The following is a 26,271-nucleotide window of genomic DNA, read 5'->3' as shown; positions in this document are numbered from 1 at the left end:
GCCAGAAGAGGACTGGCCCCCCCTCATAGCCTGGTTCCTCTCTAGGTTTCTTCCTAGGTTTTGGCCTTTCTAGGGAGTTTTTCCTAGCCACCGTGCTTTTACACCTGCATTGCTTGCTGTTTGGGGTTTTAGGCTGGGTTTCTGTACAGCACTTTGAGATATCAGCTGATGTAAGAAGGGCTATATAAATACATTTGATTTGATTTAGTATTTTTGAGTTTTAAAGAGGCTTCTAAAGTTTGTAATTTCCACTTAGACATTTCAGACTTGATTTGCCCTAACAAAAATGTTATCAACCCCTACAAAAATGTCCATTAATTATCATCCACATAATAATTCACATTTCCTGTTGCTACAGGATTATTTTTCTGCTGTAGCAAACTGGCTCAAATTAAGATCCTACATCTGTACCCGTACTCCACTGTGTGCAGAAAGGAACAAAATAAACCAAACATACCTAGACATGTCCCAGGTCACAACAATTCATTCAGTTTCACTTCTATTTATTTCATGCCCAAAACAAGTGATCCGCCCAGGCATCATTGACAAAGGAAACCCAGGTCTTTAAACATAGGCCACTAACTTCTCCCCTGGCCTTCTCTGTCTGACCCTGGCCAGGATTGGAGAGGCCTTTCCATGTCGCTCTCCCGCTAAATGGGCCATTAGATGAATAAATTATGAGAATCTGATGACGCGGTGCCCGCCCGTGAAAGCCAGGCAAAGCTGGCACAGAGCTGGCACCCTCTGAATGCCACTTCGTGTGCCAATGGGGACAGCCGACACCTCAAAGGGGCAGATAATGCCACCACTGTTGTGGGGGTGCCATGTCCACAGCTCCACCCCTTTCAGTGCCAGCGCCAGAATCACACTGGCAGTGAGTGGAGATAATATAAACATGTCAAGGAGAGGTTCTGAGATGAGAAGATGAGTGAGAATGACAAACATCGCTATATTTGTTTATTTTATTTAGACATCAACAGAGGACCACCAGAACAACAGAGTACACAGATATAGCACCTTCAGAAAGTATTCATACCCCTTGACTTACTTCACACTTTGTTGTATTACAGCCTGAATTCAAAATGGATTGTTTATATTATCTCCACTCACTGCCAGTCTGATTCTGGCACTGGCAATGAAAGGGGTGGAGCTGTGTACATGACACCCCCACAACAGTGATGGCATTATCTGACCCTTTGAGGTGTCGGCTGTCCCCATTGTGAAGTTATACCTAGGCTAAATATAAGCCTTCCACTAAAAATGTAATTCTTTTATCAAAATAGTTTAACCTGTTTTTTGTTGTTGCAATAATGCCTAATCTGGCTTTCAGATCTCATCAACAATCTCTCAAGCCCACATGCTAACGATTTGCCAGCTAATCTTTATATTTCATGTTTAGCCAACTTGGATCTATTTGCTAACAAGGTTGAACAATTGAATTATTATGAACACACCCCTCTGTCTGTCTCCAATAGAGGTCGACCGATTATGATTTTTTTTTTTTTCAACGCCGATACCGATACCGATTATTGGAGGGCCAAAAAAGCCGATGCCGGTTAATGGGCCGATTATTATTATTTTTTATAGTGACAATTACAACAATACTGAATGAACACTTATTTTAACTTACTGCTCAAAAAAATAAAGGGAACACTAAAATAACACATCCTAGATCTGAATGAATGAAATAATCTTGGAAATCCAATTTATCAACCCATGGAGGTCTAGATTTGGAGTCACACTCAAAATTAAAGTGGAAAACCACACTACAGGCTGATCCAACTTTGATGTAATGTCCTTAAAACAAGTCAAAATGAGGCTCAGTAGTGTGTGTGGCCTCCACGTGCCTGTATGACCTCCCTACATCGCCTGGGCATGCTCCTGATGAGGTGGCGGATGGTCTCCTGAGGGATCTCCTCCCAGACCTGGACTAAAGCATCCGCCAACTCCTGGACAGTCTGTGGTGCAACGTGGCGTTGGTGGATGGAGCGAGACATGATGTCCCAGATGTGCTCAATTGGATTCAGGTCTGGGGAACGGGCGGGCCAGTCCATAGCATCAATGCCTTCCTCTTGCAGGAACTGCTGACACACTCCAGCCACATGAGGTCTAGCATTGTCTTGCATTAGGAGGAACCCAGGGCCAACCGCACCAGCATATGGTCTCACAAGGGGTCTGAGGATCTCATCTCGGTACCTAATGGCAGTCAGGCTACCTCTGGCGAGCACATGGAGGGCTGTGCGGCCCCCCAAAGAAATGCCACCCCACACTATGACTGACCCCCCGCCAAACCGGTCATGCTGGAGGATGTTGCAGGCAGCAGAACGTTCTCCACGGCGTCTCCAGACTGTCACGTCTGTCACATGTGCTCAGTGTGAACCTGCTTTCATCTGTGAAGAGCACAGGGCACCAGTGGCGAATTTGCCAATCTTGGTGTTCTCTGGCAAATGCCAAACGTCCTGCACGGTGTTGGGCTGTAAGCACAACCCCCACCTGTGGGCGTCGGGCCCTCATACCAGTCTCATGGAGTCTGTTTCTGATCGTTTGAGCAGACACATGCACATTTGTGGCCTGCTGGAGGTAATTTTGCAGGGCTCTGGCAGTGCTCCTCCTGCTCCTCCTTGCACAAAGGCGGAGATAGCGGTCCTGCTGCTGGGTTGTTGCCCTCCTACGGCCTCCTCCACGTCTCCTGATGTACTGGCCTGTCTCCTGGTAGCGCCTCCATGCTCTGGACACTACGCTGACAGACACAGCAAACCTTCTTGCCACAGCTCGCATTGATGTGCCATCCTGGATGAGCTGCATTACCTGAGCCACTTGTGTGGGTTGTAGCCTCCGTCTCATGCTACCACTAGAGTGAAAGCACCGCCAGCATTCAAAAGTGACCAAAACATCAGCCAGGAAGCATAGGAACTGAGAAGTGGTCTGTGGTTACCACCTGCAGAACCACTCCTTTATTGGGGGTGTCTTGCTAATTGCCTATAATTTCCACCTGTTGTCTATTCCATTTGCACAACAGCATGTGAAATTTATTGTCAATCAGTGTTGCTTCCTAAGTGGACAGTTTGATTTCACACAAGTGTGATTGACTTGGAGTTACATTGTGTTGTTTAAGTGTTCCCTTTATTTTTTTGAGCAGTGTATAATACATAAATAAAATCAATTTAGCCTCAAATAAATAATGAAACATGTTCAATTTGGTTTAAATAATGCAAAACAAAGTGTTGGAGAAGAAAGTAAAAGTGCAATATGTGCCATGTAAGAAAGCTAATGTTTAAGTGCCTTGCTCAGAACATGGGAACATATGAAAGCTAGTGGTTCCTTTTAACATGAGTCTTCAATATTCCCAGGTAAGAAGTTTTAGGTTGTAGTTATTATATTATTATAGGAATTATAGGACTATTTCTCTCTATACGAGTTGTATTTCATATACCTTTGACTATTGGATGTTCTTATAGGCACTTTAGTATTGCCAGTGTAACAGTATAGCTCCCGTCCCTCTCCTCGCTCCTACCTGGGCTCAAACCAGGAACACATCGACAACAGCCACCCTCGAAGCAGCGTTACCCATGCAGAGAAAGGGAAGAAACTACTCCAAGTCTCAGAGCGAGTGACGTTTGAAACGCTGTTAGCGTGCACCCGGCTAACTAGCTAGCCATTTCATATCGGTTACACCAGCCTAATCTTGGGAGTTGACAGGCTTGAAGGGGTGGGTATAATTTGTGGAACGTTCCAACAGGAATCTGTTCCAAAAAACGTAAAGTAAAAGGTTGCCAACCAACAACGCATACAAAGTAGCAACGCATACAAACCTAGCTAACTAGCTGCCGAATAGGCATCAACTCACCACGTAGCTTATTCTTAATGTTTGTCCATAGGCAAACAGACATGTGAGGACAGACATTTTTCGGAATAAACGTGATGAGTGAAAAACGCAATGAAATAGACCCCTCCCTACCCGGTATCTTATTCTGCCGCTATACAACTTTGTATGCGTTGTTTTTTGGAAACCTTGTTATTTACGAAGTTTTTGGAATAGATTCCTGTTGGAACGTTCCACAAATTATACCCACCCAGGTTGAAGTCATAAACAGCGCAATGCTTGAAGCACAGCGAAGGGCTGTTTGAATTAATGCTTACGAGCCTGCTGCTGCCTACCACCGCTCAGTCAGACTGCTCTATCAAATCATAGACTTAATTATAATATAATAACACACAGAAATACGAGCCTTGGGTCATTAATATGGTCGAATCTGGAAACTATCATCTCGAAAACAAACGTTTTTTCTTTCAGTGACATAAGGAACCGTTCCGTATTTTATCTAACGGGTGACTAAGTCTAAATATTCCTGTTAGGCATTGATGTTTATGGTTAGGGACATTGGTGCAGCGACAGTACTTTTTTCGCAAATGTGCTTGTTAAATCAACACCCGTTTGTCGAAGTAGGCTGTGATTCAATGAAAATGAACAGGCACCGCATCGATCATATGCAACGCAGGACACGTTAGATAAACTAGTAATATCATCAACCATGTGTAGTTAACTAGTGATTATGTTAAGATTGATAGTTTTTTATAAGTCTAATGCTAGCTAGCAACTTACCTTTGCTTCTTGCTGCCCTCGCGTTACAGGTAGTCAGCCTGTTAATCCTTGTGGAGTGCAATGTAAGGCAGGTGGTTAGAGCGTTGGACTGGTAACCGAAGGTTGCAAAAACGAATCCCCCCTGAACAAGGCAGTTAACCACCGTTTCTAGGCCGTCATTGTAAATAAGAATGTGTTCTTAATCTGACTTGCCTAGTTAAATAAAGGTGTAAAAATAAAAAATAATAATAAATCAGCAAATCGGTGCCCAAAAATCCGATTACCGATTGTTATGAAAACTTGAAATCGGCCCTAATTAATCGGCCATTCCGATTAATCAGTCGACCTCTAGTCTCCAACTGTTCGAAAAGCATGTTAGCCTATCCACTTTGTTCAGATGTTGAAATCCAGTGGCCTACCTTATCTTTCAGAAGGAGATCGAGTTCCCAGTTCCTTATATAATTGTGATTTATGCTTATTGCACATTTATAAAACACAGACTAGACAGCTAGTATAATAGTCTTTGGCTAAAATGCTGCTAGCGGTACGTGGTACCCCAATGCCACGCGCGACAAACTGAGCATTCCTTTTCCAGAATCAATGCTCATTGATACACTCGTTTTAGTAGTGTCTGCTCTGAGTGCAATTTGAGTAGTTGAGACATAAAATGGGTATCGTTACTTCTCCTCTATTACAGTAAAATTATAACTCAATGTGTTTTGGTGTCCATATGACCGATTCTGTTGGACCAAACGTCAAATGTAAATAGCGAGTTGAAACCGCTTGTCAGAGAGGAAGATGTGATCTCTCAACTTTGTTGGCATGAGAGGCAGGGGGAGGGGTTGGTGTGTGTGTAAACCATAGAGGAAGATGGACTTATTTTGGACCTAAGGACTTATTTTGGACTTATTTTGGACCTAAGCTTGTCGCCTGCCTTCCCGCCTTTGGAACAACAACTCCCATTTTAAGGGCGGAGACGTGCATCTCGTCATTATATACAAATCTCTGGTTTAAATTGGAAGGTGCACACAGCACAGAGGAGCGAAGGAGACCAAAAATACATGAGAACAAGCAGACATAAACACATATAAAAAAATAAAACAGAACAAAACCTTGATTCTTGCGATACAGGCATTTTGAATATCCCACAAAAACGTACATTTGGATCAATTAGATGTAATGTATCTACCACAAAGGCAATGAGGCATAGCTCAGCTGGCTCTGTAAGTAGATCACATCAGGTTACAAATTGTGTGTTGCAGCGACTATACTACACTTAGCCAGCCGGAACTGGGAACAATCACACACCTTTGCACCCTACAAAGACTCCCTTAGAGTAGGTTTTCAATATCATTTCGAAAGACAGAGAACACACACATCTCTGACAAGATGTATTTTTAAGGTCCCAACAGGTTAGCAGATAAATGAGAGCTGATGCCAAGTCTTCTTGAAAAGAAACACCCTGCAATTCAGTCACATTTCTATATTCCCTGTCCATGAATAAAGCCAGTTAACTGCAGAGGACAGAGGCCCATTCACTGGCCTGTAACTGGATAATGGAGGAGCTTTGCAGCTATAGCACAGAGACCCACCCTCTCCCAAGACAAGGAGGATGACTTTTAAAGTGACTTCACTCCTCTGCAGCAACAAGGACACTGTTGTTGCACCCCTTTCATTCCTCTGGTGACAGACGTAACAGCCTGACTGGGCGGTGAATCGTTTTTAACCGCACGACAGGGAGTCGGGGGCCGCGATTTGGTGTCAGACTGGCTTCACACAGAGAAAACACGTAACAGCTTCTGTGCTTGGTGGTAGTACAGAGACAGGCATTATATGTGGTCCGGGTAGGACATGTCATGACAATAAAGAATACTAACTGCACATCAACAAGTGCTGTAGCTAATTCTGTGATGCCTTGATTAGCTTTGAGAAACCTAATTATGTAATCAGTACTGTATTGTGCTTCTCACCCAGGAGAAGCTGGGAGGTTAAAGGAGTAAAGACAGGAGTTCAAACCCAGCTAACGTTAGAGCTGGCACAATTATTGTGTAATCGTGCAACCAACAATTATGGACAATAACAGTGAACTAACAAAAATAATTTGCATCATCGTCCTAATACTAGAGGTCGACTGATTATGATTTTTCAACGCCGATACCGATACCGATTAATGGGGTTAATGGGGGGCCAAAAAAAACCGATACTGATTAATCGGCCGATTTTTTATTTTTTTATTTGTAATAATGACAATTACAACAATACAGAATGAACACTTATTTTAACTTAATATAATACATCAATAAAATCAATTTAGCCTCAAATAAATAATGAAACATGTTCAATTTGGTTTAAATAATACAAAAACAAAGTGTTGGAGAAGAAAGTAAAAGTGCATTATGTGCCATGTAAGAAAGCTAACGTTTAAGTTCCTTGCTCAGAACATGAGAACATATGAAGCTGGTGGTTCCTTTTAACATGAGTCTTCAATATTCCCAGGTAAGAAGTTTTAGGTTGTAGTTATTATAGGAATTATAGGACTATTTCTCTCTATACGATTTGTATTTCATATACCTTTGACTATTGGATGTTCTTATAGGCACTTTAGTATTGCCAGTGTAACAGTATAGCTCCCGTCCCTCTCCTCGCTCCTACCTGGGCTCGAACCAGGAACACATCGACAACAGCCACCCTCGAAGCAGCGTTACCCATGTAGAGCAAGGGAAACAACTACTCCAAGTCTCAGAACGAGTGACGTTTGAAACGCTATTAGCGCGCACCCGCTAACTAGCTAGCCATTTCACATCGGTTACACCAGCCTAATCTTGGGAGTTGATAGGCTTGAAGTCATAAACAGCGCAATGCTTGAAGAATTGCGAAGGGCTGCTGGCAAAACGCACGAAGGTGCTGTTTGAATGAATGCTTACGAGCCTGCTGCTGCCTACCACCGCTCAGACTGCTCTAACAAATATCAAATCATAGACTTAATTATAATATAATAAACACACAGAAATACGAGCCTTAGGTCATTAATATGGTCGAACCCAGAAACTATCCTCTCGAAAACAAAACGTTTATTTTTTCAGTGAAATACGGAACCGTTCCATATTTTATCTAACGGGTGGCATCCCTAAGTCTAAATATTCCTGTTACATTGCACAACCTTCAATGTTATGTCATAATTATGTAACATTCTGGCAAATTAGTTTGCAACGAGCCAGGCGGTCCAAACTGTTGCATATACCCTGACTCTGCGTGCAATGAACGCAAGAGAACTGACCAAATTTCACCTGGTTAATATTGCCTGCTAACCTGGATTTCTTTTAGCTAAATATGCAGGTTTAAAAATATATACTTCTGTGTATTGATTTTAAGAAAGGCATTAATGTTTATGGTTAGGTACAGTCGTGCAACGATTGTGCTTTTTTCGCAAATGCGCTTTTGTTAAATCATCCCCCGTTTGGCGAAGTTGGCTGTCTTTGTTAGGAAGAAATAGTATTCACACAGTTCGCAACAAGCCAGGCGGCCCAAACTGCTGCATATACCCTGACTCTGTTGCAGAGGTGACACATTTTCCCTAGTTAAAATAAACTAATGTTAGCAGGCAATATTAACTAAATTTGCAGGTTTAAAAAATATATACTTGCGTATTGATTTTAAGAAAGACATTGATGTTTATGGTTAGGTACACGTTGGAGCAACGATAGTCCTTTTTCGCGAATGCACACCGCATCGATTTTATGCAACGCAGGACAGGCTAGATAAACTAGTAATATCATCAACCATGTGTAGTTAACTAGTGATTATGATTGATTGATTGTTTTTTATAAGATAAGTTTAATGCTAGCTAGCACCTTACCTTGCCTTCTTATTGCATTCGCGTAACAGGCAGGCTCCTCGTGGAGTGCAATGTAAAGCAGGTGGTTAGAGCTTTGGACTAGTTAACCGTAAGGTTGCAAGATTGAATCCCCAAGCTGACAAGATAAAGATCTGTCGTTCTGCCCATGAACAAGGCAGTTAACCCACCGTTCCTAGGCCGTCATTGAAAATAAGTATGTGTTCTTAACTGACTTGCTTAGTTAAAAAATATTATTAAAAAAATATAAAAATATATTTTTTTTAAATTGGCAAATCGGTGGCCAAAAATACCGATTACCGATTGTTATGAAAACTTGAAATCGGCCCTAATTAATCGGCCATTCTGATTAATCGGTCGACCTCTAGTACATACTGTGTAAGCCTAACAAGCCTTTTAGGACTTTTAACGTAACCCTGTTCACAGAGGTCATAGGTGCCATTTTCCACAATCCAATAAAGAGGGTTGCTATTGGCTGTAGGTGGCCATTTCATAGGCACCCATCTCTATAAAGATATTATCAAGGGAAGGACAAAGTCTGATCCAAACACGGCACCTCATAAAAAGGGTTAGACTGCAGGCTAATAAGCTTATGGCTGGCTTTGAGAGAGAGAGAGAGAGAGAGAGAGAGAGAGAGCGAGAGAGAGAGAGAGAGAGAGAGAGAGAGAGAGAGAGAGAGAGAGAGAGAGAGAGAGAGAGAGAGAGAGAGAGAGAGAGAGAGAGAGAGAGAGAGCGAGAGAGAGAGAGAGAGCGAGAGAGACTTTCCAGATAACTTAATACAGTCAAGGTTTATTATTCTTTATTAACGTCATTAACAATGGGGGGTAAGGGAGATGTCATCATGGCAGTTTAAAATGGAGTCCAAAGGTGACATAACCTCAGGAGTCTGACTTTTGAGGTAGCAGATGGAGGGTGGCAGTTTACATTTCAAATACTTTGAATTATTCATTGAGGTAAAACACAGACTACCCTGAAAGGCAAATAAATAATTGGTTTTAAAAAATAAAGTATACCGTGATGTGCCTAGAATGCATCTTCCTCAGAGAGTGAAGATGGCCTTCTGAAATTCAAACTAAAAAAGCTAGGCTACATCTGTGAACTACTGGTGTCATCCTCATACAAGGCACCGATTTAGCTATAGGTAAGGATAACGTCCATTTGCTTATGAGCAGCAATGTCACAGAGAACACATGTCATTATACTATCATACAAATTCAGGACAGAAAGTTACCACTTTTATTTGTTTTCCCCCATTCTCCAACCATCAGTTAGAAGAACGGTGAAAACTAGGGAGGTAATCATGGGCAAAACAAAAGTTCCCAAGTGTAACCGATGTGAAATGGCTAGTTAGTTAGCGGTGGTGCACGCTAATAGCGTTTCAATCGGTGACGTCACTCGCTCTGAGACGTGAAGTGGTTGTTCCCCTTGCGTTGCAAGGGCCGCGGCTTTTGTGGCGCGATGGGTAACGATGCTTCGTGGGGTGTCAGTGGTTAATGTGTGCAGAGGGTCCCTGGTTCGAGCCCAGGTTGGGGCGAGGAGAGGGACGGAAGCTATACTGTTACACAAGCAAATGTGTATCCCCTATAGCGTTGAAGCAAAATCGGCCAGGTAGACAACCTCTCCATTTTCCAAGTTCACGGAGAACAAGAAAATTAGAATGCATCCCAAATGGCATCCTATTCGCTATATAGTGTACTACTTTTGACCTGAACCCTACGGGCCACGGGTCAAAAGTGGTGCAGTACATAGGGAATAGGGTGCCATTTTGGACGCAACCTGAGAGAGATAAGAGGCGGTGGCTTGTAGGTGCCCATGATTGGACCTTTCAAACACATCAAGTCGACCTTGATAACAGGAGAGGAATGAAGGAGGGGCGCAAGCAGAAAAAGGAATGTGGAGAGGAGAGGAATGGATAGGACCAATTAAAACAGCCTTTGTGTCTTTCTGTCCAGTCAGGAAAAAGGGAAGAAAGGGATCTTTCCAGGAATGACTTTCATTAATTGACTTTACCACAGAGGCAGATCTCCAAGTTAGAAAGACTTACAGGCTAGGTGGCGAGTTGTTTAATGTTTTGTCTACTCATTCACTCTCTGTTCAAAATAGATCAGTCACACAAGTTATAACCTAAACATCAACCAACGTCATGAGAATGATGGCCCTTGACAGGGAATGTAGGCTAAAATACAGTTATAAGCGATGCTTGCACAACACAACACAAACATAGGCCTAAATGTTGGTCATGGCACACCCAATGTTGCTGTTGTTAACATGATATAGCCTCTGAATTACTTAGTAACTTGTAGTAGGCTATGTGTAATACACCATAAGTGACATGTTTTCAGTATGTGCCCCAGGGTTGATGTTAACTAATTGTGTTTCTCTACCCTTTAGCGACTGCCGAGCCACAGAACCCTAACGTGATCCTCACAAACGGCAGGCTCTGAAAGCTCCATCCGCGTTCAGCCTCAGCAACCATCGGTGACCCCACAGTTTGTTTTTCTTCCCTAATCAAGGCATGAAACACACACCCATCCTTAGGGCTTTTCGTCCCGAACAAATGCACTTGCATAACTGATCCCAGCACAACCTGTTGACATACCAGGGGTGAGTCGGAAAAGCATCTTATCTGGGAGGTCGGAGTCGAGTAGGGAGACCGGGCCTGATTAAATAAAGGAAACAGATCCAGCCCATTTCAGGAATGGAAACTCTGGTGAGAGTGATACGAAGGTGTTATTTTTAAACTCTCCCAAGCATCCACTGATGATGTCCTCCACTACTGAGGAGTATAGTCAGATGACAGTATGATGATACCAAGCCAGTTTTCTAAGACAGCACAATCATGAATCAACAGTGCTTATAATAGACTAGAGGGGCAAAGGGAATGTCAAAGTATAGACAGTAGGCTACTAACAGCCCTACCATACTCAGATGACAGTTTGATACGAAGCCAGTGTCTCTTCAAATAGGCCTTAACCTTATATAGAGAAGGGTCAAAGGGTACTTCAAAGTAAAGACAGTATATGCTACACACAAACACAGCTCTACTGTGACAGGGACAGCAATGAATATGACTGGACAGTTGAGCAAATGAGCCGAATATGGGGGAACAAAAGGGGGAATCACGAGGCCAGATGCTCGAGTAAGATGATGCATGCAAATCAGTTTACGTTGTGGGAACAATAGCCCCCAGCTGGGCTTTCTCTGTGCGGGCCAAACCAGTTTGTCAACCACACAAGGGAAAGAGAGACCCTTCATTGTGCACAACCACTAACGTAATATACATACTTCAAAAGTGCCATAGACATTTCAAGTACACATACCTACCTCTCTCTTAATAGTTAAATGGGTAGGTAGGCTACTTGGTTTTCAATGTGTGAATGATGACAATGGGCTATAAACCAACCTCATTTTAGGTATTTCTTACTGCTGGAAAATGTTGTCATTGTTTGGTTTCTGTGCCATGAATAGACTAACTTGAAAGTAAAAAGTGTTACGTTGTATGCTAGGCCTACTATGGGTAACGTTAATAGTCGACAACAAAAAAACGTGTAAAAGGTGTGCAACAATTAACGTTAGGCTACAATTTTATATTGTACTGATGATGACAATAACTTTCCCCTGGGTAGCCAAGCAAAATGCAGTAAAATAACACGTCAGCTACATAAAATGAAGCACATTGTATGTGTTTCAAACTCGCCTTACCTAATGATAATCCGACAGCATCATCTGGACTTTCCCGATATTCGCTCGAAATCCAATTTGAATGCTCCAGTTGAAAAAAACGCACACCGAAGGATGAAAGGAAAGAGATTCTGTCCGTGCTGACCTAAACACCGAATTGTCGAGTTATTTTTACATTCACCTGATAATATATTAATGTTTATAACGTTGTTATATGCTGTCCAACTATTTTCGCTCTAATGTACTGGTAAACGGACAATACTAGAGTGAGTAATCTTTACAATCGCGTCTTTGCTCCAGTCTGCTCGTGCTCACATGAAGTTACGTCATGAGACGCGTCGAAACGTACCATGGGCCTTGTAGTTGTAGCCTAGTCTACTGGAAATACCGCACACACACGCACACACGCACACACACACACACACACACACACACACACACACACACGCACGCACGCACGCACACACACACACACACACACACAGTCTTGTACACACACAATTCAGTCCCATTCAAAATCCAATTTTCCCTAACCCCTAACCGTAACGCTAACCCTTACCCTAACCTTAACCGTAAACCTGACCTTAACCTGAAAATCTAACCCTAACCCTGAACTAACTCTCGCTCCTAACCCTAAACCTAATTCTAACCCTAACACGAATTCTAACCTTAACCCTAAACCCCCTAGAGATAGCATTTAACCTTGTGGGGACCGACAAAATGGGGACCAAGTGAAATGTGTGTGTGTGTGTGTGTGTGTGTGTGTGTGTGTGTGTGTGTGTGAGAGAGAGAGAGAGAGAGAGAGAGAGAGAGAGAGAGAGAGAGAGAGAGAGAGAGAGAGAGAGAGAGAGAGAGAAATACTAAAATAATCCCTCTTCTGCAAGACAGGACTCCTCCATACAGTGACTTTTGAATAACCTCTTAGTTCACAATTTCTTGGTTTGCCTCTGCATTTGATTGGGAAAAAATGGTAGGTCTTCTTCACTCTTGCTTGCTTGTCTTTGCACAGATGTATTCCTGCTTCAATATCTGGAATTTATCCCACACTTTCAAAGAGCTCTTCGCCACCATACTGCCGAAAACCTGAGGGACATTTTTTTCCTCCAGCAACGAAACACACATCAACAAAGCAACAGCGCTGCATTTGGTTGTTAAGAGCTCAGTAGGAGCATAGGGTGCAGCGAATGTTGTGCTAATACTAGCAAATATTACGTTTCCAAACCACTAAATGATTGTATGCCTGACCTGTATGCTGTTGTTATGCAGTCATGGACACTGTAACCATGAACACTGATATGTTTACATAATGTTTTAAATACCACAAACTTGGAAGACGCAGAAGTTTTCTTCTCTGGATTCTTATGTGTGTGTATGGGGGGGGGCACATTTGGCAAGTGAGGACATTTGGCCGATACAAGGAAAAAGGTTATTTTAGGCTTAGGGGTTAGGTTTAGGGTTACAATTGGGGTAAACATTTGTTTTAGTGTTAGGGGTTATGTTTAGGGTAAGGGTAAAGGTTTAGGGTTAGGGGTAAGGAAAAGTAGAATCTGGAATGGAACTCAATTGTTGGTTGGTCGCCAAAAAGTCTTCACAATTATAGTTATACTCTGCTGTGTGTGTGATTGTGTGTGTGTGTGTGTGTGTGTGTGTGCTTGTGCACGTGTATGTGTGTGTGTGTGTGTGTGTGTGTGTGTGTGTGTGTGTGTGTGTGTGTGTGTGTGTGTGTGTGTGTGTGTGTGTGTGTGTGTGTGTGTGTGTGTGTGTGTGTGTGTGTGTGCATATGTGTGCATTTGAGAGAGAGAGAGAAAAGAAGAGAGAGAGAGGAACCAGGATAAATACGTTATCCTTGTGCTTGAGTACATAGATAACAGCAGTACATGTATATAATAACAGCATATGAGGTGAAATAAGTGAATTCACCACTGCAGTCCACTCTAAAATGAAACAGTTGAGTGAATAGGGGTGGGATATGACAAGCTGCGTCGGTTTCTGCATTGTCATTGCCAATGAATCAATGCCTGCCCTCTCAATAACCTTTTCATAAGGGTGTGTGTGTGGGTTGGAGCTTTAATATGTAGGTGATGATAGCTGAGTCATGGTTGGCTGTGGTGTGTGAATAAGTCTCTGTATCGTACTTGAACTGAATAACACTTAGGTTTGATTATCTGTTCTGGATTTCCAATACCTTTTGTTTTTCCTCTAACACTCATTTCATTGTTGGGTAGGGAGGTTACGGTAATGTTCCCAATACTACATTTTACCAGACAAGAACAAGGCAGTCTGTAGGCATTTGCCTTAAGAAATGTGTCAAACAGTGCAGTAAGTGGAATACACTGTATTCCTATTACCTAGCAATAACAGTAAAAACATCACAACCTATAATATCATCACTACATGTACAATGATAGTGTTTGCAGAATTCTCAGAAAATGTATTCAATTTTATTTGACAAAGAACCAAAGGGCTATATAGGCCATATAAGGTAAAATGTTGGGAATATCTCAACAATATCTCTTTTCACTCAGATGTTTTCTCACAGCTCTCTTATTCTTTTTTTCTTTTTTTTTCTCTCTTCTACATCCCTCCTCTTTCTCCTTATCTTTCCATCTCTCTCTCTCTACCAGCCAGGTGCTTGTGTAATCGGATACGTTCTCTGCACGTGGCAACGATGACACGGCTGGTTCAAGGTCACTGTGGGACCAGAGGCCAAGGACAGTGTGATGTGAGGAGAAAAAGGGTGGGCGTGGGTAGCAGTTATAGTAGTAGTGTATCGAATAAGATCATTACGAGAGTGAATAGTGGAGAGGGCGAGTAAGATTAGAGATGTGTCTTTTTGTCTGTCTGTCCTGTGTCCATATATCTGTGCAATGCCTGATTAGTGGGCTTTTCCAATAGAAAGCAACCCTTAATTGTTATAAGCCCAAAACTTTTGTCACATGGGCGTGGTCACATTTCTTAGACTGAACAGGATCTGTTGATGTGCAATGAAATACACATACAGTAAGCACATGATTCATGGGCTCCATGTGTGAACCCAGACGGCAGACCCACACTGAGTAAGTTGTGCCATCTAGTGTTAATTTTGTAAATACATGGACATACATTGGGTATATGCATCGAGTGTACAAAATATTAGGAACACCTGCTCTTTCCATGACAGTCTGACCAGGGGAATTCAGGTGAAAGATATGATCACTTTTTAAATCCACTTCAATCAATGTAGATGAAGGTGAGGAGGCAGGTTAAATATGGGTTTTTAAGTCTTGAGACAATTGAGACATGGATTGCGTATGTGTGCCATTCAAAGGGTGAACAGGCAAGACAAAATATTTAAGCGCCTTTGAATAATATCAATAATATCTCTTTTCATTCAGATGTTTTCTCACAGCTCTCTTATGGTAGTAGGTGCCAGGTGCACCGGTTTTGGTATTTTTATATTTTATTGGGATCCCCATTAGCTGTTGCAAAAGCAGCAGCTACTCTTACTGGGGTCCACACAAAACATGAAACATAATACGGAATGATATAATACAGAAAATCATTTGACAAGAACAGCTCAAGGACAGAACTACATACATTTTTAAGAAGGCACATGTAGCCTGCATATCAATGCATGCACACAGACTATCTAGGTCAAATAAGGGAGAAGCATTGTGCCGCGATGTGTTGCTTTATCTGTTTTTTGAAACCAGGTTTGCTGTTTATTTTAGCAATATGAGATGGAAGGAAGTTCCATGCAATAAGGGCTCTATATAATACTGTACGTTTTCTTGAATTTGTTCAGGATTTGGGGACTATGAAAAGACCCCTGGTGGCATGTCTGGTGGGATAAGTGTGTGTATCAGAGCTGTGTGTAAATTGACTATGCAAACAATTTGGGATTTTCAACACATTAATGTTTCTTATAAAAAGAAGAAGTGATGCAATCAGTCTCTCCTCAACTCTTAGCCAAGAGAGACTGACATGCATAGTATTAATATTAGCCCTCATATTACAATTAAGAGCAAAACGTGCCGCTCTGTTCTGGACCAGCTGCAGCTTAACTAGGTTTTTCCTTGCAGCACTCGTGTCACGGTCGTCGTAGTAAATATTGGACCAAGGCGCAGCGGGTCGAGTGCTCATTTTCTCTTTTATTTTGAACACATAAATAAACAAAACAATGAACAAACGAACAAACGAACAAACGAACAAACGAACAAACGAACAAACGAACAAACGAACAAACGAACAAACGAACAAACGAACAAACGAACAAACGAACAAACGAACAAACGAACAAACGAACAAACGAACAAACGAACAAACGACCAAACGACCAAACGACCGGGATTACAGGCTAAACACAGCTATGCAATCACAACCTCCCACAATTCCCATAACAAACACACTCCTAATTATAGGACCTTCAATCAGAGGCAACAATAAACAGCTGCCTCCAATTGAAGGCCCCAATCCCAATACCTAAACATAGAAATAGAATGACTAGACGGAACATAGAAATACACTAACATAGAACATAGACCAAAACCCTGGAATACATAAATCAAACACCCCTCTACATGAACACACACCCCGAACCACATAAAACAAATACCCCCTGCCATGTCCTGACCAAACTACAATAACCAATAACCCCTATTACTGGTCAGGACGTGACAACTCGACCACACGACTGGACAATTATCAAGATTAGACAAAACTAGAGCCTGCAGAACTTGCTTTTTGGAGTGTGGTGTCAAAAAAGCAGAGCATCTCTTTATTACGGCTAGACCTCTCCCCATCTTTGCAACCATTGAATCTATATGTTTTGACCATGATAGTTTACAATCTAAGGTAACGCCAAGTAATTTAGTCTCCTCAACTTGCTCAACAGCCACACCATTCATTACCAGATTCACCTGAGGTCTAGCACTTAAGGATTGATTTATGCCAAATACAATGCTCTTAGTTTTAGAGATGTTCAGGACCAGTTTATTACTGGCCACCCATTCCAAAACAGACTGCAACTCTTTGTTAAGGGTTTCAGTGACTTCATTAGCTGTGGTTTGAACGTGCCGTCCTTGGCCAGCTCTCCTGCTATCTCTCTCAGAATGACCTTCTTGATCCTAATCAGTCAGGTTTCAAGACTGGGCATTCAACTGAGACTGCTCTTCTCTGTGTCACGGAGGCTCTCCGCACTGCTAAAGCTAACTCTCTCTCCTCTGCTCTCATCCTTCTAGACCTATCTGCTGCCTTTGATACCGTGAACCATCAGATCCTCCTCTCCACCCTCTCCGAGCTGGGCATCTCCGGCGCGGCCCACGCTTGGATTGCGTCCTACCTGACAGGTCGCTCCTACCAGGTGGCGTGGCGAGAATCTGTCTCCGCACCACGTGCTCTCACCACTGGTGTCCCCCAGGGCTCTGTTCTAGGCCCTCTCCTATTCTCACTATACACCAAGTCACTTGGCTCGGTCATATCCTCACATGGTCTCTCCTATCATTGCTACGCAGACGACACACAATTAATCTTCTCCTTTCCCCCTTCTGATAACCAGGTGGCGAATCGCATCTCTGCATGTCTGGCAGACATATCAGTGTGGATGACGGCTCACCACCTCAAGCTGAACCTCGGCAAGACGGAGCTGCTCCTCCTCCCAGGGAAGGACTGCCCGTTCCATGATCTCGCCATCACGGTTGACAACTCCCTTGTGTCCTCCTCCCAGAGTGCTAAGAACCTTGGCGTGACCCTGGACAACACCCTGTCGTTCTCCACTAACATCAAGGCGGTGACCCGATCCTGTAGGTTCATGCTCTACAACATTCGCAGAGTACGACCCTGCCTCACACAGGAAGCGGCACAGGTCCTAGTCCAGGCACTTGTCATCTCCCGTCTGGATTACTGCAACTCGCTGTTGGCTGGGCTCCCTGCCTGTGCCATTAAACCCCTACAACTCATCCAGAACGCCGCAGCCTGTCTGGTGTTCAACCTTCCCAAGTTCTCTCACGTCACCCCGCTCCTCCGCTCTCTCCACTGGCTTCCAGTTGAAGCTCGCATCCGCTACAAGTCCATGCTGCTTGCCTACGGAGCTGTGAGGGGAACGGCACCTCCGTACCTTCAGGCTCTGATCAGGCCCTACACCCAAACAAGGGCACTGCGTTCATCCACCTCTGGCCTGCTCGCCTCCCTACCTCTGAGGAAGCACAGCTCCCGCTCAGCCCAGTCAAAACTGTTCGCTGCTCTGGCACCCCAATGGTGGAACAAGCTCCCTCACGACGCCAGGACAGCGGAGTCAATCACCACCTTCCGGAGACACCTGAAACCCCACCTCTTTAAGGAATACCTGGGATAGGATAAAGTAATCCTTCTACCCCCCCCCCAACCACTTTACAATAGTGCATTTAGATGCACTATTGTAAAGTGGTTGTTCCACTGGATATCTTAAGGTGAATGCACCAATTTGTAAGTCGCTCTGGATAAGAGCGGTACACCACACTTTACATGTTTGACATTAGAGACGCTTCCATTAAAGAAAACCCTTTGAGTTCTATTAGATAGATAGCTCCACGATATGGCAGAGGTTGAAAAGCCATAGCACTTAATTTTTTTGAACAACAGGTTATGGTCAATAATATCAAAGGCTGCACTGAAATCTAACAGTACAGCTCCCACAATCTTCTTTTTCTCAATTTCTTTCAACCAATCATCAGTCATTTGTGTCAGTGTAGTACATGTTGAGTGCCCTTCTCTATAAGCATGCTGAAGGTCTGTTGTTAATTTGTTTACAGAGAAATAGCATTGTATTTGGTCAAACACAATTTTTTCCAACAGTTTGCTAAGAGCTAGCAGCAAGCTTATAGGTCTGCTGTTAGAACCAGTAAAGGCCGCTTTACCACTTTGGCTTCCCTCCAGGCCTGAGGACAAAGACTTTCCTCTAGGCTCAGATTAAAAAATATGACAGATAGGAGTGGCCATAGAGTCAGCTACCATCCTCAGTAGCTTTCCATCTAAGTTGTCAATGCCAGGAGGTTTGTCATTATTGATCGTTAACAATAATATTTACACCTCTCCCACACTAACTTTACAAAATTCAAATTTGCACTGCTTTTCTTCCATTATTTGTTTTTTTATACATGAATATAATTGCTCACTGTTTGTCATGGGCATTTCCACGTTGCTGGGTTTTTCAAGCTCATCAGTTTCCCGTGTGTATCAAGAGGACATCCAGACAACTTGACACAACTGTGGGAAGCATTGGAGTCAATATGGGCCAGCATCTTTGTTGAACGATTTCGACACCTTGTAAAGTCCATGCCCCGACAAATTGAGGCTGTTCTGAGGGCAAAAAAGTTTGCAACTCAATATTAGGAAGATGTTCCCAATGTTTTGTACAATCAGTGTATAGAGTACATGATGACATTTGCCTATAAATTACTCAGATAAAGATGCATCATACCAAGAAAGAAAAGACAGTCCTTGTATTTCTTTATTAGAATATTATTGCAGACAGCAATAGGCTATGGTACTACACTTTTTAAGGTTTCTGTCATTGAGGAAACTTTTAAGAAGTGAAATGTCCATTGCAGAACCCTAGAAGGTCATTGTATTCAGCATGTTAATTTAGGCAGTGGTGAAAAAAGTACCCAATTGTCATTGATTGAGTAAAAGTAAAGATACCTTCATAGAAAAATACTCAAGTGAAAGTCACCCAGTAAAATATTACTTGTGTAAAAGTTTAAAAGTATTTGGTTTTAAATTTATGGTATACTGAAAAAATATATAAATGCAACATGTAAATTATTGGTAACATGTTTCAATTAAAAAAACGTTTTTTTAAATATAACCTTTATTTAACATGGCAAGTCAGTTCAGAACAAATTCTTATTTACAATGACAGCCTACACCGGCCAACCCCGGAAGACGCCCAATTGTGCGCCGCCCTATGGGACTACCAATCATGGCCGGTTGTAATACAGCCTGGAATCAAACCAGAGTGTCTGTAGTGACACCTCAAGCACTGAGATGCAGTGCCTTAGACCGCTGCGTCACTCGGGAGCTGAAATAAAAGATCCCAGAAATGTCCATACGCACAAAAGCTTTTTTCTCTCAAATTCTGTGCACAACTTGGTTTACATCCCTGTTAGTGAGCATTTCTCCTTTGCCAAGATAATCCATACACCTGACAGGTGTGGCATATCAAGAAGCTGATTAAACAGCATGATCATTATACAGGTGCACCTTGTGCTGGGAACGATAAAAGGCCACTCTAAAATGTGCAGTTCTGTCACACAACACAATGCCACAGATGTCTCAAGTTTTGAGGAAGTGTGCTATTGGCATGCTGACTGCAGGAATGTCCACTAGAGCTGTTGCCAGGGAATTCAATGTTAATTTCTCTACCATAAGCCGCCTCCAACGTCATTTTAAAGAATTTGGCAATACGTCTAACCGGCCTCACAATTGCAACCATGCGTAACCACGCAAGCCCAGGACTTCCACATCTGTCTGAGGGGGGAACGGGTGCTGAGGAGTATTTCTGTCTGTAATAAAGCCCTTTTGTGTGGAAAACTCATTCTGATTGGCTGGGCCTGACTCCATAGTGGGTGGGCCTGGCAAGTGGATGGGTCTATGCCCTCTCAGGTCCACCCATGGCTGCGCCCCTACCCAGTCATGTGAAATCCATAGATTATGGACTAATTTATTTATTTAAATTTACTGATTTCCTTGTATGAACTGTAACTCAGTAAAATCGTTGAAATTGTTACATGTTGCGTTTATATTTTTGTTCAGTATACTTAAGTATCAAAAGTAAATGTAATTTCAAAAATATACTTAAGTATCAAAAGTAAAAGTATAAATCATTTCAAATTCCTTATATTAAGCAAACCAACTGGCCCCACTCTTGTTATTTTTATGGATAGCCAGGGGCACATTCCAACACTCAGACATTATTTACAAACAAAGCATGTGTGTTTAGTGAGTCTACCAGATCAGAGGCAGTAGGGATGACCAGGGATGTTGTCTTGATAAATATGTGAATTGGATAATGTTCCTGTCCTGCTAAGCATTCAGAATGTAACAAGTACTTTTGGGTGTCAGGGTAAATGTATGGAGTATAAAGTATATTATTTTCTTTAGGAATGTATCACGATTCAGGATATGACCCAGATGCAGACACGGGAGGTGGATAGTACAGTTCTCAGATGATTTATTAGAAACACGGGGCAGGCAAAGGGCAGGTCGAGAGCAGGCAGAGGTTTGTGATCAGGTCAGAGTCAGGCAGGTACAGGACAGCAGGCAGGCTCGGAGTCAGGGCAGGCAGAATGGTCAGAACTGGGAAAAACTAGGAAACAGAACTAGAGAAACAGGAAGGTGGGAATGAACGCTGGTAAGACCTGACTAGACAAGACAAACTGACAACAGACAAACAGAGAACACAGGTATAAATACACAGGGGGTGGAAACAAGCACAGACAGGTGAAACTGATCAGCGTGTGACAGAATGTAATGAAGTAAAAGTAAAAGTAGTCAAAAATATCACTAGTAAAGTAAAGTACAGGTACCCACAAAAACAACTTAAGTAGTACTTTAAAGTATTTTTACTTAAGTACTTTACACCAATGAATTTAGGACAGTATCATTTTACTTTATCTGAAAAACATATGACATTGCTGGAGTTCCGAAGGTGTCATAAAGCAGTGTTTCACAGGAAACATAATTCAAATTCAAATGTTCTGAATTCAAGAAACTCATATCAAAATTTGATCATGAAGCGGAAAGGTATGAGCACAGGTTGGTGTTTTTTATTTAAAAAATATATTTAGTATCTCCATAGACATTTTGGATTCTACGCCCACCAACGGAAAGCCTGACCATGTCAAAGATTTTGAGAATATCAGCTATTTCAGTCAGACTAAAGAAGCCGAATCAGACTACAGGTCTTTTGGCGATGGACCAACGCACAACCTCCTTGGAATGGTCAACCTGAGGGTGTGAATGCATACGGATAGTTTCAGAGATGACCTGACCATTGATCCTGTTGACTCTTGGAAGTCTCAACCTTACTACCCCCAGAAACCTTGGATGTCCTTCGATGAGATACAGGTATGATGCTGACCATGTGTCTCCAAATAACCATGAACAATAGATAACCTGGTTTCTACATTTTGGTGAAACTCACAATAAACCAAAGGATGCATGTCTAACTATGTCACACGGGCGTACTTCCCGTGGCAGATCATGCCTCCTTCCCCCCCTGAGCAGAGGAGAGCTTCCAGCATTTGAAGCGACATGGAGAAGGCCCGTTCACCCAGCCCTGTGCTGCAGAGTCCCACCCCAGAGGAGAGGTGCTTCGTCCAAGAGAGCCTGTTATGGAAATATGTTTTTGTCCTCCACCTCGTCCATGAGCCAGAACACTGTCTCTCCCCGTGGGGGTCTATGAGATGGAAGAGGAGTAGATCAGCTGTCAGAAGAGCCAGGATAGGGACCAGGATGTGGCCAACCTTCCAGTTGCCATCCAGGGACAGCTGGCACAGAAGCCTCTCTCAGTTTTATCGACTGTTAGAAAATACATTTTTTTCTTTATTATATTTCATTGTGGTCCTAGACTGATTTCTAAGTCCATTTTTACAATATGTTGTTTTTTATCCATTTGTTTCCACTGCATAAAAAGTGTTATTCATACTTTTGTTTAAAAATGTATATATTAATAGGCCCTTATAATAAAGCATAATAAATGGAAGGTAGATATAACTGAACGCATTTTGAAACAAATATTTTGTAGCCTACATCATAAATTGATTGTTGATGTTTACTTTGTAACTTTAAAAGGGCACTGCCCCATTCTATCCCACTATAATTGAAAGAGAGCTGGAGGATAGAAAAGAGAAAACAAAGCTATCTGATTATAGTAAACAAGGATTAGACGGATTAGATTTTGATTTCGTCAGCAGCTTTCAGGTCAGAAACTAAGCAAGACGCAAGATAGGAGGTCGCCGTTCGCAATAACCGCATGCATAATTTTTTTTTTAGCAAATCCCAACATCACGGTCGCTGCTCTAGTCTACCTGTCAGGACACTTCTGCTGTGCGTATTACGTTGGTGCGACAGACAGAGCACCTTTCAGCTCAGCTGATCATTTTTTTTCTCCATTTGGTCAAGATGGCGGAACTGGTAAGTGAATAATGAGAAATATGTTTTAATTTATTCACACGATTGTGTAGCATAGCCCAGGCCTAATAGATACAGACCTTTGGGAAAATTGAATAGATTAATTTAATTGAAATATAATAGAATATCTAAATTCCTCAACAAGGTAGGCTACTTTGACTGGACTAAAAGTCGCTCAAGTGCTACTAATAGGCTACTTTATCACAAATTCTCAATGGAATGTAGACTCGAGTTTAACTCCATCTGCTGTAATTTTTCAGCACGTGCTGATCATACTAGGCACGCACACACGGATGTCGGTCTTGTCCACATCATGCAGCAGCAGCATCAATTTATTATGTCGCCTTCAATGTGCTCTGTGTTATTTATTCATTTCAACAAGGCAATATATGTTTTCATACCAATCTAGGCTATGATCTATAATTTTCATGTAAAGCGCAATTTTCTTTAAAACTGAGCAGTGTGTTCTGTTTGCTTGAAGCATACTGTTGAAAAACATGTAAACCATGTATTATGTGTGCTTCCCTTTCTAAAGAGAACTTTGGCTACTAGTGACCATCCTAACAAATCTGATAGAAATAAATGCAGTCCAATCTCCCTTGACCAAGAGGTTGTGCAAAGACTGGTAAGCATTATGTTATTTTGCTGAACATACCAATATGAACCCTATTCTGAAGAAGGTTTTTTGAGTACATGAGGGTATGTTCGACATGACTTCTGGATGTGTGAAGAAAATGTATGGTACTTTGTTCTCAGTCAGTTCCATTCAGTGGTCGTATCAGAGGTGGGATGAGGCCTGGAAAGAAGATCATTGTGATGGGGATAGTGAATCCTGAGCCTGACAGGTACGTTGGACACACCCACATCATGGCCGCATACCAAATGGCAACTTTTTCCCTGTACAGTGCACTACTTTTGACCAGAGCCCTGGTCAAAAGTTGTGCACTATAAAGTGGAAAGGTTTCCATTTGGGACGTCGAGCATGACTATCCTTTATCAAATATCAGTTAGCTCAGCTACAAATAATATGTAGTGTGAGAGTATCTTGATGTGGCTTCCATACAGTACCTTAGAAAAAACCTGCTCTAAGTTGTATTGGAATTCTATTGCCATGTGGAGTGGGAAAATGCCACCGAAGTTGGGAGGATGAAGTGTAAATGTCAGGATTGTAATCCACTTTGTACAAGGTCAGTAAGTATTGTATATGTAAACAATGAAACACAAAATACTTAACAGACTTAGACTACCTTTTCTAACACACTTACCTTTTTTGGTCTTTGTGGCTACCCAGCTTTGACATCAGTCTGGCCTGTGGGTGTGGCACAGTGGATGAGGCTCCTCCCACTGACGTGGCATTGGAGCTCTGTGTCAAGTTCGAGTACCTCCAGTTCCTACGCAAGGCCTGTGTTTCGGGCACCTGGGGCGACGCTGAGAAGCTCATCCCCTACTTCCCCTTCATCGAGGACCAACCTTTCCGGGTATGTGGAGGATCTTCATTTCTTCTCAGTGGCTCATCTTTATATTCCACCTTTTGATAGATCCTGAATCCTGCAATTTATAGCGTAGGGTTATGATTATAATATAGGTTATAATGTGGTTATAGCATAGGGTTAGGTTTACATTGGAATAAACAGAAACATTTAATATTGTTTCATACGATTAAGAACATTTTGAGAACACTGAAATAAAGTGTCAGGTGTCGTTCAGGTTCAAGAAGGTAACATGATTTAAGACTCACAATACAACGTTATGGCTGAACTTCCTCCCCTCGTTGTTTCTTCCCCAGATCGAGATCCGTTGTGAACTACTGCGTTTCCGTGTATTTGTGGATGGGCACCAGCTCTTTGATTTTTACCACCGGGTGCAATCCTTACTGGACATTGACACATTAAGGATTAATGGTAGTCTGACCATTACCAAACTCGGGTAGAGGGAAGAAGGACTGTGTAGGATTCACCTTACAGAAGTGGTGATGGAACCTTGCCTGCCACAATCCTCACACTTAGCAACAATGTGGAAATCGGCTTGAAAGCAATGTCTTAGCCTCTTTGAGCCTTAGCTGACAAAATCGATTGCAAAGCAATGTTCTGTCTTTGGATTTTCTATAGGATGTAGCCTACCTATTTCTGTTAGTCGTGATTTATTTTTTGATTCATGGGAATTGAGTGCTGTTGGTTTGAGATGGTCATGAAATAAAAAAGCTTCCAGGGTAAAAAGAAAACTTTAAAAGATCAGAGATCTTGAGCAATGCATGTTTGGTGTTAATGAAAGCTCTCAGGAGGAATTACATACGCACACATACTGCTCTGAACATGAGGATGAAAATGACATTTAAATAAAGGACATAGTGTGTCCTTTATTTTATAACATTTTGATTATATTGATTAACTAATATTGATTAACTTATTCTGTAGAGTATTATGCTTATACGGTGACCTTTCAGTTCTGCAATAATGAAATTATGTTTCTTTTGAATCATGGCATATTACAATAATTTCATGAACTATGCCAGTAGATTATATTGCAGGGGCACAGGTTATTATTAAAGAGTAGAATGGTGATTTTTCTATTCCCTCGCCTTGATGCTTGACAATGTCTGTGTATGTTGAGAAGCTCTTTCAGTGGCCTATTCATTTCCAATTAAAATATTTGAATCAAGAGCCATGTGTCATAAATTAATCTGTTCATTTTGGAAATGTGGATTGTGGATTGTTTCAAATTGAAATGATTGAGGATTATTATAGGCCTAAAGAAAGGAATGCAGTACAGTATATTTTTGTTGCTCAGTTGACCAGCTGCTTGAATGGGAGATCTAAAAGAAGCCCCCGATTTAGTTGTCATTTTCTATTAAGGTATCTTTACCTTTACTCAAGTATGACAATTGGGTACTACTCAGTATTACTACTGCCAGTGCAGATGGATTTTGGATGCAGATTATTCCCCACTCGTCCATGCGCTCCAGTATGCTCTGCTTGCCAAGTGGAGGAAAAACCAAAAGCTCTTGTTG

At 42.1% G+C, this 26,271-nt stretch overlaps 2 protein-coding genes across 2 annotated transcripts in view; one reads left to right on the top strand and one right to left on the bottom strand.

Annotated features, from left to right (window-relative positions):
* Nucleotides 1-12,427, bottom strand: part of LOC115208562 (E3 ubiquitin-protein ligase pellino homolog 1) — a 58,021-nt gene extending 45,594 nt beyond the window's left edge. Inside the window, exon 1 of the mRNA XM_029776719.1 lies at nt 12,138-12,427. The gene's annotated coding sequence lies outside the window, so the exon portion shown is untranslated. The remainder of the gene's footprint in view (nt 1-12,137) is intronic.
* A 10,602-nt stretch (nt 12,428-23,029) lies between these two features.
* LOC115208571 (galectin-related protein) lies at nt 23,030-25,924 on the top strand. The gene is made up of 5 exons (XM_029776733.1): nt 23,030-23,267; nt 23,800-23,889; nt 24,021-24,109; nt 24,556-24,742; nt 25,051-25,924. Exons 1-5 carry the CDS (start codon nt 23,256-23,258, stop codon nt 25,192-25,194), a joined length of 522 nt encoding a protein of 173 aa, XP_029632593.1. The 5' UTR covers nt 23,030-23,255; the 3' UTR covers nt 25,195-25,924.
* The last annotated feature ends 347 nt before the right edge of the window (nt 25,925-26,271 follow it).

The sequence above is a fragment of the Salmo trutta genome, chromosome 14, assembly GCF_901001165.1.
Source record: "Salmo trutta chromosome 14, fSalTru1.1, whole genome shotgun sequence".
Lineage (NCBI taxonomy): Eukaryota > Metazoa > Chordata > Actinopteri > Salmoniformes > Salmonidae > Salmo > Salmo trutta.
The sequence above is the reverse complement of the archived record's forward strand: the minus strand, read 5'-3'. Positions and strand labels throughout refer to the sequence as shown.

Excerpts from the sequence above, each read along its gene's own strand:
- LOC115208571 (XM_029776733.1), top strand. Across the intron at positions 24,110-24,555 it reads GTGAATCCTGAGCCTGACAG|CTTTGACATCAGTCTGGCCT; the intron begins GTACGTTGGACA and ends GTGGCTACCCAG. Across the intron at positions 24,743-25,050 it reads TCGAGGACCAACCTTTCCGG|ATCGAGATCCGTTGTGAACT; the intron begins GTATGTGGAGGA and ends TTTCTTCCCCAG.